Raw genomic sequence first — 12196 nt, 5'->3', positions numbered from 1 at the left:
AAAAGTTGGCTTAAAGCGCAACATTCAGAAAACTAAGATCATGGCATCTGATCCCATCACTTCATGGCAAATAGATGGGGAGACAGTGGAGACAGTGGCAGACTTACTGTATAGCACAGAGAACTATGCTCAGTGTTATGTGCCAGCCTGGATGCGAGGGGATCTGGGGGAGAATGGATACATTTATGCCTGAGTCCCTTCACTGTTCACCTGAAACTACCACAACCTTGTTAATTGGCTATAAGCGAAAGCGAAAGTCCAAGTCGCTCAGTTGTGTCCAACTCTTTGCGACTCCATGGCCTACACAGTCCATGAAATTCTCTAGGCCAGATTACTGGAGTGTAGCCTATCCCTTCTCCAGCGGATCTTCCTGACCTAGGAATCGAACTGAGGTATCCTGCATTGCAGGCGGATTCTTTACCAGCTGAGCTACCAGGGAAGCCCCATTAATTGGCTATTTCCCAATACAAAATTTTTTTGGTATTTTTTTTTAACAAATTTTTTAATTAAAAAAAAAAAAAAAAAGAAAACCACATGAAAACTTGCTGAGCTCCACTATTTGAGATATGCAAAAGGACCACGATGTATCACCTCCCACCAGGGAATGTGGCCATCCTCCAAAAGCCTCCAAACAGTAAACATTGAACACGGCATGAAAATAAGAGAACTGCCTGCACCGTCAGGAGGAGCATAGCCAACATGGAGAGCAGCAGGAAAATTCCTGAAAATACAACAAAACAGACCAACCACAGAATTCCAACATGCCCCTCCCAGGCGTTCCTCTGTCCTCAGAAATCATAATTCCTAAACACACATGCACCACAACATTCATTACCACTCTATTTGCAGCAGCAAGAACACAGAAGCCTGCTCACCATCCATCAACAGGTGAATGAAGAAATAAACATGGTGTCCACACAGACAATGCAACAGTCCTCGGGCGTAAAAAAGAATGAAATAATGCCACTGGCAACAACACAGCTGGAGGTAGAGGTGATCATACCAACAAGTGTAATGGAGACAAGGAACAAAAACGTCTTACGATATCTCCTATAGGCGGACACTAAAAAATGGACACAAATGAACTAATTTAAAAACAGAGCAACAGACTCAAGGACTTGGCAAACAAATACACGTTTACCAAAAGAATCAGGTGGGGTAGGGGAGAGAAATTTGGAGGTTAAGATAAACATAAACACAAAACATATACCCAAAATGTCATCAACAGTGCCTTACTGTGGAGCCCAGGAACTCCTACGGGAAAACAATCCAAGAAAGAACAGGTATACGTGTATGTAGAACTGAATCACAGTATACCTGAGACCGCACACCGAAAAACAAACACAGCTTAGGTGCTGTCCACCTAAAACAAGCACGTCGTTGCAAATCAACTGTACTCCAACATAAAATAAAACCCCAATTAAAAAAAGAAACAGAAATGCCTACTATATTCCCTTCAGACCAGGGGGGCCTAGGCTGGTGTTAACTCCCTGGGCGCCAGAGCAGTCCTGGGGCTGAGGGAGCCAGGGAGCACGTGCCTGCACAGGAACCCCCCTTGGATTTGCGGTGTCTGATCCCCTCTGAATGGGATCACGCTGTCCACATCCAGGGGGGCCCTCCAGCAGCAAAACCCAAAGTAGGCAACCGAAGGGTGGGGCACCCTCTGGACTGCAAGAGCTATGAACAGTCACCGTGTGTGCAGGTCTCCTGGTGGTGGGGTGCCCACCTCCAGCCTACTTCCTTCGAGTTGACCCTGTCCTCTATGACCGCACCCTGGGCGCTGCCGTGTTACAAGAGTTGGTTATTTGTCTGGGGGTGTGAAGGCTAAGGGGGAACAAGAAAGGAGCCACAAGCCCTTGGTTGTTTGATCTGGCACATTCCACTCTCAGTTATAAGCCAAGAACAGGACTCTTTGCTAAGGCTCTGGCGGCCAGAAAACCCAGTGTTGGGCACAAAAAAATCTTTCCGCCTTGTGGCCATTTCTCAGAACTACAGCTTTAAAACCCTTGCTTCTGGACACTAGGGGCTTACCTGATAGCTCAGTTGGTAAAGAATCCGCCTGCAATGCAGGAGACCTCGGTTTGATTCCTGCGTCAGGAAGATCCACTGGAGAAGGGATAGGCTACCCACTCCAGTATTCTTGGGCTTCCCTGATGGCTCAACTGGTAAAGAATCTGCCCACAATGTCGGAGACCTGGGTTCACTCCCTGGATTGGGAAGATCCCCTGGAAAAGGGAAATACTGGAGAATACTGTAGGCTACGCACTCCAGTATTCTGGCCTGGAGAATTCCATGGACTATATAGTCCATGGGGTCGCAAAGAGTCGGACACGACTGAGTGCCTTTCACTGTCTGACACTTAATAATCACAAGGGCTGGGGCACTGTAAGTGGCACTTGCCCATAAGAAATATCCCTGTGGAGGTAATCAGAAAAGAATTCAGAGGGGTGGACTTTCATGAAGTCAATTTCAAGACGAATATTTCACTCTCACTGTTAAAAAAAAAAAAAAAAGCACGTGAAAACTTGCTCAGCATAGCTTATTAGTAGAGAAATGCAAACCAAAAGGACCACAAGGTAAACCTCCCACCAGGCAGAATGGCCATCCTCCAGAAGTCTACGAACAGTAAGTACTGTGTAGAGAAAGGGGAACCCTCCTACACTGTTGGGGGGAGTGCACAGGGGCACAGCCAATTGGGAAAAGAGGTGGGAAATTCCTGAAAAAATGAAAAATACACCGACCGTAGGATTTGGAAATGCTTTTCCCAGCGGATATCCTCAGAAAACCATAATTCCTGAACATATATGCACCCCAACATTCACTGCAGCACTATTTACAACAGCCAGGACACAGAAGTCTCCAAAATGTCTCTTGATAGATGAATAAAGAAGATATGGTACATATATACAACGGTATATCAGGCAAAAAAATAAGAATGAAATAATGCAGTTTTCAGCAACAAGGACCTAGAGATGATTACAGCAATTCAAGAAAATCAGTAGAGATCCAAAAACATCCTATGATATTGCTTATATGCGGAATCTAAAAATGGATACAAATGAACTAATTTACAAGACAGAAACAGTCCCACAGACTTAGAAAAGAAATTTATGGGAAATTCCCCTACAGTATAGGGTCAGGACTCAGGTTTCACTGCCAAGGTCTTAGATTGGATCCCTGGTCATGGAACTGAGATGCCAGAACCTGCAGGCCATAGTCAAAAAAAAAAAAAAAAAAATATATATATATATAAAATAAAAGAAATTTATGATTACTAAAGGGAGGGATGGGAGGAAAGGATAAATTTGCAGGTTGGGATGAACACATATACACCAATATATGTAAAACAGATTATTAACAAGGATGTGATGGACAGCACAGGTAACTCTAGTCAACAGTCTTTCAAAACCTATATGGGAAAAAACTCAAATAAGAATATATATATTCAGTGGATCACTGAAAAAAATCAACAAGGAATTGAAAAACATACCTAGAGAGAAATGCTTTTGAACTGTGGTCTTGGAGAAGACTCTTGAGAGTCCCTTGGACTGTAAGATCAAACCAGTCCATCCTAAAGGAAATCAGTCCTGAATATTCACTGGAAGGACTGATGCTGAAGCTGAAGCTCCAATACTTTGGCTACCTGATGCAAAGAAACTACTCATTTGAAAAGAACCTACTCATTTGAAAAGACCCTGATGCTGGGAAAGACTGAAGGCAGGAGGAGAGGGGGACGACAGAGGATGAGATGGTTGGATGACATCACTGACTCAATGGACATGAGTTTGAGCAAGCTCCAGGAGATGGTGAAGGACAGGGAGGCCTGGCGTGCTGCAGTCCATGGGGTAGAAAAGAGATGGACGCAACTGAACTGAACTAAGAGAGAAATGGCAAAGAAAACACCAGATCCAAGACCTATGGGATGCCACAAAAGCAGTTCCAAAAGGCAAATTTACAGGGATGCAATGTTACCTCAGGAAACAAGACAAAATATCACAGAAGCAAGGTAACCTTATACCTAAAGCAACCAGAGAAGAAAGACAAAATCCAAAGTTAGTAAAAGAAATTATAAACATAAGAACAGGAATGAATGAAATAGAGACAAAGAAAATCATAAAAAAGATCAATGAAAGTAAAAGCTTGTTCTTTGAAAAGATACACAATATTGATAAACCTTTAGCTGGACTCATCAAGAAAAAAAAAGAGAGTGGGCTCAAATCAATAAAATTAGTGGGCTTCCCTGGTGGCTCAGTGGTAAAGAATCCACCTGCCAATGCAGGAGACACAGGTTCGATCCCTGCTCCAGAAAGATCCCACGTGTGGTGGAGCAACTGAGTCCGTGTGCCACAAGTACTGAGTCTGTGCTCTAGAGCAGGCGACCTCCAGCTACTGAGCTCTCGCACCACAGATACTGAAGCCAGCACGCCCTAGAGCCAGTGCTCAGCAACGAGAGAAGCCACTGCAGTGAGAAGCCTGTGCACTGCAGACCGAGACAAGCCCATGCAGCACAGCCAATAAATAAATAACAATAAAAAATTAAATCAGAGATGAAAAAGAAGTTAGAATGGACACCACAGAGATATCAATACAAAGGGTCGTAAGAGACTACTACAAACAACTTTATGCCAATAAAATGGACAACCTAAAAGAAACAGACAAATTCTGGGCGTTCCCTGGCGGTCTAGTGGCTACGACTCCGCGCTTCCACTGCCAGGGGCCCAAGTTCAATCCCTGGTCAGGGAATTAAGATCCTGCAAGTCACAGGGTGCAACCCTAAATAAACAAACACTTTAAAAAGTTTTAATTTAAAAAGAGAAATGTACAAAGTCTTAGAAATGTATACCTTTCAAGACTGAACCAGGAAGAAACAGAAATATGAACAGACCAATCACAAGTAATGAAAGTGACACTGAGATGAGAAAACTTCCAACAGACAAAAGTGCAGGACCAGGCGGCTCCACAGGTGACTTTTACCAGACATGTAGAGAAGAGTTAACACCCGTATTTCTGAAAATATCCCCCCAGATTCCAGATGAAGGAACACTCCTGAACTCATTCTACAAGGCCACCATCACCCTGATACCAAAACAGACACATACAAATACAGGTCAATACCACTGATGAACACAGATGCAAAAATCCTCAACAAAATACTAGCAGACTGAAACCAACAATACATTAAAAGGCTCATGCACCAGGATCAAGTGGGATTTATCCTAGGGATGCAAAGATTCTTCAATATATTCAAATCAATCAGTGTGATACACCACATTAACAAACTGAAGAATAAAAACCATATAATCATCTCAATTGATGAAGGAAAAGCTTTTGACAAAATTCAATTTCCATTTATGATAAAAACTCTCCAGAAAGTGGGCACAGAGGGACCTTACTTCAACATAATAAAGGCCATACATGACAAACCCATAGCTAGCATCATTCTCAACGGTGAAAAGCTGAAAACATTTCCTCTAAGATTAGAAAGAAGGATGTTTACTCTTGCCACTTTTATTCAACATAGTTTTCAAAGTCCTAATATGACAGTCAGAGAAAAGAAAGAAAGAAAAGGAATCCAAATTGGAAAGGAAGAAAAGCTGTCACTGTCGGCAGATGACTTGATACCGTACACAGAACATCCTAAAGATGCAATCGGAAAACTACTAGAGCTCACCAATGAACGTGGCAAATTTGCGGGATGCAAAATTAATATAGAAATCACTTGAATTCCTATACACTAACAACAAGAAATCAGGAGAGAAATCAAGGAAAACAGGGAACTTCCCTGCCTTCAGTGGCTAGGACTCCACACTCCCAATGCAGGGGGCCTGGGTTCAATCCCTGTTCAGGGAACTAGATTCCACATGCTGCAATGAAAAGATTCTGCTTGCCACAACAGAGATCGAAGATCTCACGTGCCAAAACTAAGACCTGGTGCAGCCAAATAGATATTTTTTAAAAGAAAGAAATCAAGGAAATAATCCCCTTTTACCATCACATCAAAAAGAGTAAAACACCTAGGAATAAGCCTACCTAAGGAGATAAAAAATTATACTCTGAAAATACTGATGAAAGAATTGTGGATGACACAAACAGATGGAAAGATACACCGTGCTCTTGGACTGGAAGCATCAGTATCGTCAAAACATGACTCCACTACCCAATGCAGTCTACGGATTCAGTGCAATCCCTATCAAATTACCAATGGCATTTCTTACAAAACTAGAACCACCACCGCAATAAATGTTTAGATTTGTACAGATACACAGAAGACCTCAAATAGCCAAGCAATCCTGAGAAGAAAAACAGCTGGAAGAATCAGGCACCCTGCCTTCAGACTAAACTACACAGCTATAGGAATCAAAACAGCAGGGTACTGGCACAAAACCAGAAATACAGATCAGTGGACCCAGAAATAAACCCATGCGCCTACGGTCGAGTAATCTATGACAAAGGAAGCAAGAATATACAATGGAGAAAAGGCAGTCTCTTCAGTAAGTGGTGTGCTGGGAAAAGTGGACGGTTACAGTGTAGAAGAATGAAATGAGAACATCCTCTAACACCATAGAGGCTTCTCTGGTGGCTCAGCTGGTAAAGAATCTGCCTGCAATGCAGGAGACCTGGGTTTGATCCCTGGGTTGGGAAGATCCCTTGGAGAAGGGAATGGTTACCCACTCCAGTATTCTGGCCTGGAGAACTCCACGGACTGTATATCCATGGGGTCGCAGAGTCGGACATGACTTTCACTCACTAACACCATACACAAAAATAAACTCAAAATGGATTAAAGACCTAAATTTAAGGCCAGACTCTATAAAACTCCTAGAGGAAAACAGAGGGCAAACACTCCTTAACGTAAATCACAGCAGTGTCTTTTTTGATCCACCTCCTAGAATAATGAAAATTTTAAAAATTAAGAAATGAGACCTAAATAAACTTCAAGCCTTCTGCACAGCAAAGGAAACCATAAACAAAACAAGAAGACAACCCACAGAATAGGAGGAAATATTTGCAAACAAAGTGACCGAGAAGGGATTAATCTCCACAATATACAAACACCTCATACAGTTTTATGTTAAAAAAAAAAAAATCAGAATATCTAAATAGACATTTCTCTAAAGAAGACATACTAATGACTAAAAACCACACGAAAAGATGCTCAACATCACTAATTTTTAGACAAATGTAAATGACAACTACAACAATGTACCACCTCACACCAGTCAGAAGGCCCATCATGAAAAAGTCTACAGACAGAGACTCCCTTGGTGGCCAAGCAGTTAGGACTCTGCACTTCCAATGAAGGGAATGTGAATTCAATCCCTGATCGGGGAACTAGATCCCAAAAATGCCACAGCTAAGAGTTTGCATGCTGCAACTAAAGATTCCAGGTGTCGCAACTAAGACCAGGCAGAGCCAGATAAATAAATAAAAAGTATATGAATATGACTCCCTCCCTCCTCCAGGCACAGGCCCTTCAGGCTATGCATCTCATAGCCCAGTCCACCCCAGACATCAGCACAGGATTCGAAACGCAACTCCCAGTCCTCAGACCCCTAGAAGTGACTTGCTCCAGCTGGTTTATTCAGTTTTCAATCATAGGAATATAAACTGAGAGACAAAAGGCACCCAAAAAAATATACAAAAGACCCAAATGCTGGCAGTGGCTCTGTCCATTGAAAAACCACTGAAGGCGAGGCTGGCTTTTCCAGGTCAAACTGGCCGTGGTAAACCGTAAGGCTCATGGGCACCCAGACAAAACCAGTGTACCCTAGGGGGACAAAGGGGGCGCTGCAGGAAAGAAGGTGCTCGATCCACTTTGAGAACAATCAGAGCTTTGCAGAGGGAAAGCCCCAGATGCCAGATGGGACAGAGACCCATAAGCTTTTGATGGTTTTATAATCAAAAGACTGAGGGAGCCCAATACCAAAAGTGGCTATAGATAGAGATACCACCTACATAATAGTGGTGAGCCTCAAGCTTCAGGTGGTCATTGATGTGGTGAGCCACTTGATAAAATCTCTCATAAGCACCAGGGCAACCCTCTCAGTCTTAACCTAGACTGAAAGCCTTAACAATCATAAGAAATATGTAGTGGGAGTGTCAGTAGACACGGGTACACTTTCCTGCAACCCCTTTTGTGCAACATCAGTGGCCAGTCATTTCTACATTCCCTTGTTTGTGCCTGATTGTCCTCTCCCTTTAATAGATGGGACTTATTAACTAAATTAGGGGCCACTCTGTCACCCTGCTTATTTAACTTCTATGCAGAGTACATCATGAGAAACGCTGGGCCGGAAGAAGCACAAGCTGGAATCAAGATTGCCGGGAGAAATATCAATAACCTCAGATATGCACATGACACCACCCTTATGGCAGAAAGTGAAGAGGAACTCAAAAGCCTCTTGATGAAAGTGAAAGAGGAGAGTGAAAAAGTTGGCTAAAAGCTCAACATTCAGAAAACTAAGATCATGGCATCTGGTCCCATCACTTCATGGGAAATAGATGGGGGAACAGTGGAAACAGTGTCAGACTTTATTTTTCTGGGCTCCAAAATCACTGCAGATGGTGACTGCAGCCATGAAATTAAAAGACACTTACTCCTTGGAAGGAAAATTATGACCAACCTAGATAGCATATTCAAAAGCAGAGACATTACTTTGCCAACAAAGGTCTGTCTAGTCAAGGCTATGGTTTTTCCAGTGGTCATGTATGGATGTGAGAGTTGGACTGTGAAGAAAGCTGAGCGCTGAAGAATTGATGCTTTTGAACTGTGGTGTTGGAGAAGACCCTTGAGGGTCCCTTGTACTGCAAGGAGATCCAACCAGTCCATTCTAAAGGAGATCAGTTCTGGGTATTCTTTGGAAGGAACGATGGTAAAGCTGAAACTCCAGTACTTTGGCCACCTCATGCGAAGAGTTGACTCATTGGAAAAGACTCTGATGCTGGGAGGGATAGGGGGCAGGAGGAGAAGGGGACGACAGAGGATGAGATGGCTGGATGGCATCACCGACTCGATGGACATAAGTCTGAGTAAACTCCGGGAGTTGGTGATGGACAGGGAGGCCTGGTGTGCTGCGATTCATGGGGTCGCAAAGAGTTGGACACAGCTGAGGGACTGAAGTGAACTGAACTGTTTCTTGAAGGACAAGGAAGCCACCCTTATAACTAAATGATGTGAACAAAAAACTTGTTTAAAATAACAAGACTAAATCTATAATTAAAAGACTCTGAAGTATAAAACCTGAACTATAAAATAGTAAGGTTCTGGGCCTAGCCAAAAGCAAACAAGTGAGGCTTCAAGTAACCCTCTCTAGATATGGAAACTGTTTGGAAAATATTGTTTGGGTCTCCAAAACTGTGGCTGCAATCTCTTTTAATAACTCTTTTAATGTCAATTGCTTTAATTATTTTCATTTGTATCTTCTATAAACTCATTCTCTGATGTTTAACACCCACAAGGGCTAAGAGAATAGTACTCAGTCAGTAAAGAGTCTGCCTGCAATGCGGGAGACTCTGGTTCAATCACTGGCTCGGGAAGATCCCCGGGAGTAGGAAATGGCAACCCGCTCCAGTATTTTGGAGAATTCCATGGACAGAGGAGCCTGGTGGGCTACAGTCCATGGGTTCACAAGTCGGAAATGACTGAGTGACTAACACACACACAACCAGAGTCAGCATTACAGTTCTCCCAAAAGTGAAGGAAGACTCAGTCAGGGCTTACACTTTTTCCCCAGGGAGGCCTACATCCTATCTCAGCAGAAAGCAGTTAATGATAAGTTTGTTGGCCCTTAACCCCCTTTAAGCATAAAGGATAAATACCTGGAGGCAGGGAATGATAGGGGCAGAGCCAACAAAGGTCCGTCTAGTCAAGGCGATGGTTTTTCCAGTGGTCATGTATGGATGTGAGAGTTGGACTGTGAAGAAAGCTGAGCACCGAAGAATTGATGCTTTTGAACTGTGGTGCTGGAGAAGACTCTTGAGAGTCCCTTGGACTGCAAGGAGATCCAACCAATTCATTCTAAAGGAGATCAGTCCTGGGTGTTCTTTGGAAGGAATGATGCTAAAGCTGAAACTCCAATACTTTGGCCACCTCATGTAAAGAGCTGACTCACTGGAAAAGACCCTGATGCTGGGAGGGATTGGGGGCAGGAGGAGAAGGGGACAACAGAGGATGAGATGGCTGGATTGCATCACCAACTCAATGGACATGCGTTTGGGTGAACTCCGGGAGTTGGTAATGGACAGGGAGGCCTGGCGTGCTGCAATTCATAGGGTTGCAAAGAGTTGGACACGACTAAGCCACTGAACTGAACTGAAAAAGACAAAGTAGGTGATTAAACACTTAATCCCACTAAGGGAGCGTAAGAAAAAACTACGGGAGACTGCTTTAAGTTAATCATCATTCAAGAAGTCACCTTTAAAAAAAAGAAAAAGAGCAGGTTTGCTTAATCATAAAATCATGAAACAGAAGCAGGAGGCATGCCCCCACACAACCATTGGTTTAATGGTAGAAGGAGACCTACATCCAGCCCAGTGATTCCTAGGACATGCTCCCCTGAGTGCACTAAAAGAAACAATTTAAGGAAAGAGAGACATTATGCTAAAACCTGAAATGACTTATCATATTTCAGTATATGGTTACTGCCTTTTTGCTCATTCCCATTGTGCCAACTCCAGTACTTTGGCCACCTCATGCGAAGAGTTGACTCATTGGAAAAGACTCTGATGCTGGGAGGGATTGGGGGCAGGAGGAAAGGGGGACGACAGGATGAGATGGCTGGATGGCATCACCGGCTCGATGGACTTGAGTTTGAGTGAACGATGGGAGTTGGTGATGGACAGGGAGGCCTGGCGTGCTGCAACTCATGGGGTAGCAAAGAGTCGGACACGACTGAACTGAACTGAACTGACTGCACCATGACAGTCCTGATTTGACCTTGTAGGAGCAAGAAAACTCCCCTACCCCATGTGCAGAAGAAACTGATGATGGAAGCGTGACATCTCAAGAATGAGGAAGAAGGTAGTCTTCTTGCTGTCCCCACTCTTCCTTTGATTATAAAACTATACCCACCAAGTTCTTGGGGCAGCACCTTCTCACCCACCCACTTGAAGGCCTCTCAAGGGCGCTTTTCTAAAAAGTCACTTTTTATTTATCACTTTCACTTCTTGCTGAATTCTCTGTGCTCTGAGACATAAAGAACCAGAGCTCCTCAGAGCCTTACCCCCGCCTCCGCACCCACCCCCACCCCCGCGACCCGCTCTTCTGCGGTTTCATCACTAGACTGGCTTTATAGCTCCCAGGCAAGTGAATCCAAGTGTGGTTCGGTAACACCCTCACCCAAGCCCCATTAAAATGGTGGCCAGGTGTCAGCCATGCCTAAAAGGCACCCCATCTCTGCTGGGTAAACATAAACTTGTTTACTGTACCAGGACATATGCCGCACCTCCTGGTCGACCTGATAAGCGACTCTCAGGACTGCCTCGGGCCCCAGGGCGCTCATCTGCCTTCTAGAGCCGGGCAGTCAAGGCCCCAAATTTTGCAGTTTCCCCATCACCCTATCTCTCAGTACTCCAGGATAAGCCAGGTCTCCCACCAATTTCCTAGTCCAGTTCGGCAAAGGATCAGGGTTTGGAGAGCGGACGGGCTTCCAGCTCCGTCTGGCCAGTTTGTCCATATCACAGCGCACAGCTTGGGTAGAGAGGCAATGAGAAACCAACCAAGGCCGGCAGGTGCGGACCAGGTGCGAGCCGGAGCGAGGGGGCACGCAGGCAGCACGCTCAAGTTAGGCGCACACGTGGCCGCTGACTTCTGGGGCACGTGCCCGTCACGGGGGGAGTTTGCAGGTGGCGGCACCAGACTGGGCAAGGCATGATCTGTACCCGAGAACTCTAAGGGTCACTGACGGGAACCCACTCAGGACCCTAGTTTGACGTTCCTCAGTTTCCCCGTGCCCCGCCACCCACCCCACCCCAACTTACCTCCTCCGCGGCGCTGGCCGCCTCTGCGGGGCGCGCTGCCTTTTCGGGCGCGGGGCATGCCGCAAATCGGGCACGACAGGGCGGGGGGTCAGGGACCCGGCGGCGGGGGGTTCCAGGCCAGCGAGTCGCCGGCCGGTGCGCTGAGTTGAGACCTAGGCAGACGACGGGAGCCACACGCTGCGCGCGCCACCATCTTCGCGAGGCGCCCCGCCCTGCC

At 45.1% G+C, this 12196-nt stretch overlaps 1 protein-coding gene across 9 annotated transcripts in view; it reads right to left on the bottom strand.

Moving 5' to 3' along the window:
- The window catches only part of IFRD2 (interferon related developmental regulator 2), a 26952-nt gene extending 14756 nt beyond the window's left edge, over window positions 1-12196 (bottom strand). For 8 of the 9 annotated variants that reach the window (XM_059879912.1, XM_059879913.1, XM_024983079.2 and 5 more), the window contains exon 1: window positions 11980-12196. In XM_059879912.1, coding sequence (XP_059735895.1) covers window positions 11980-12037 — 58 coding nt within the window. In that variant the 5' untranslated portion in view covers window positions 12038-12196. 9 annotated transcript variants of the gene reach the window in all.

The sequence above is a fragment of the Bos taurus genome, chromosome 22, assembly GCF_002263795.3.
Source record: "Bos taurus isolate L1 Dominette 01449 registration number 42190680 breed Hereford chromosome 22, ARS-UCD2.0, whole genome shotgun sequence".
NCBI classification, from domain to species: Eukaryota; Metazoa; Chordata; class Mammalia; order Artiodactyla; family Bovidae; genus Bos; species Bos taurus.
Note: the sequence above shows the minus strand (reverse complement) of the source record. Positions and strands in the feature narration are given on the sequence as shown.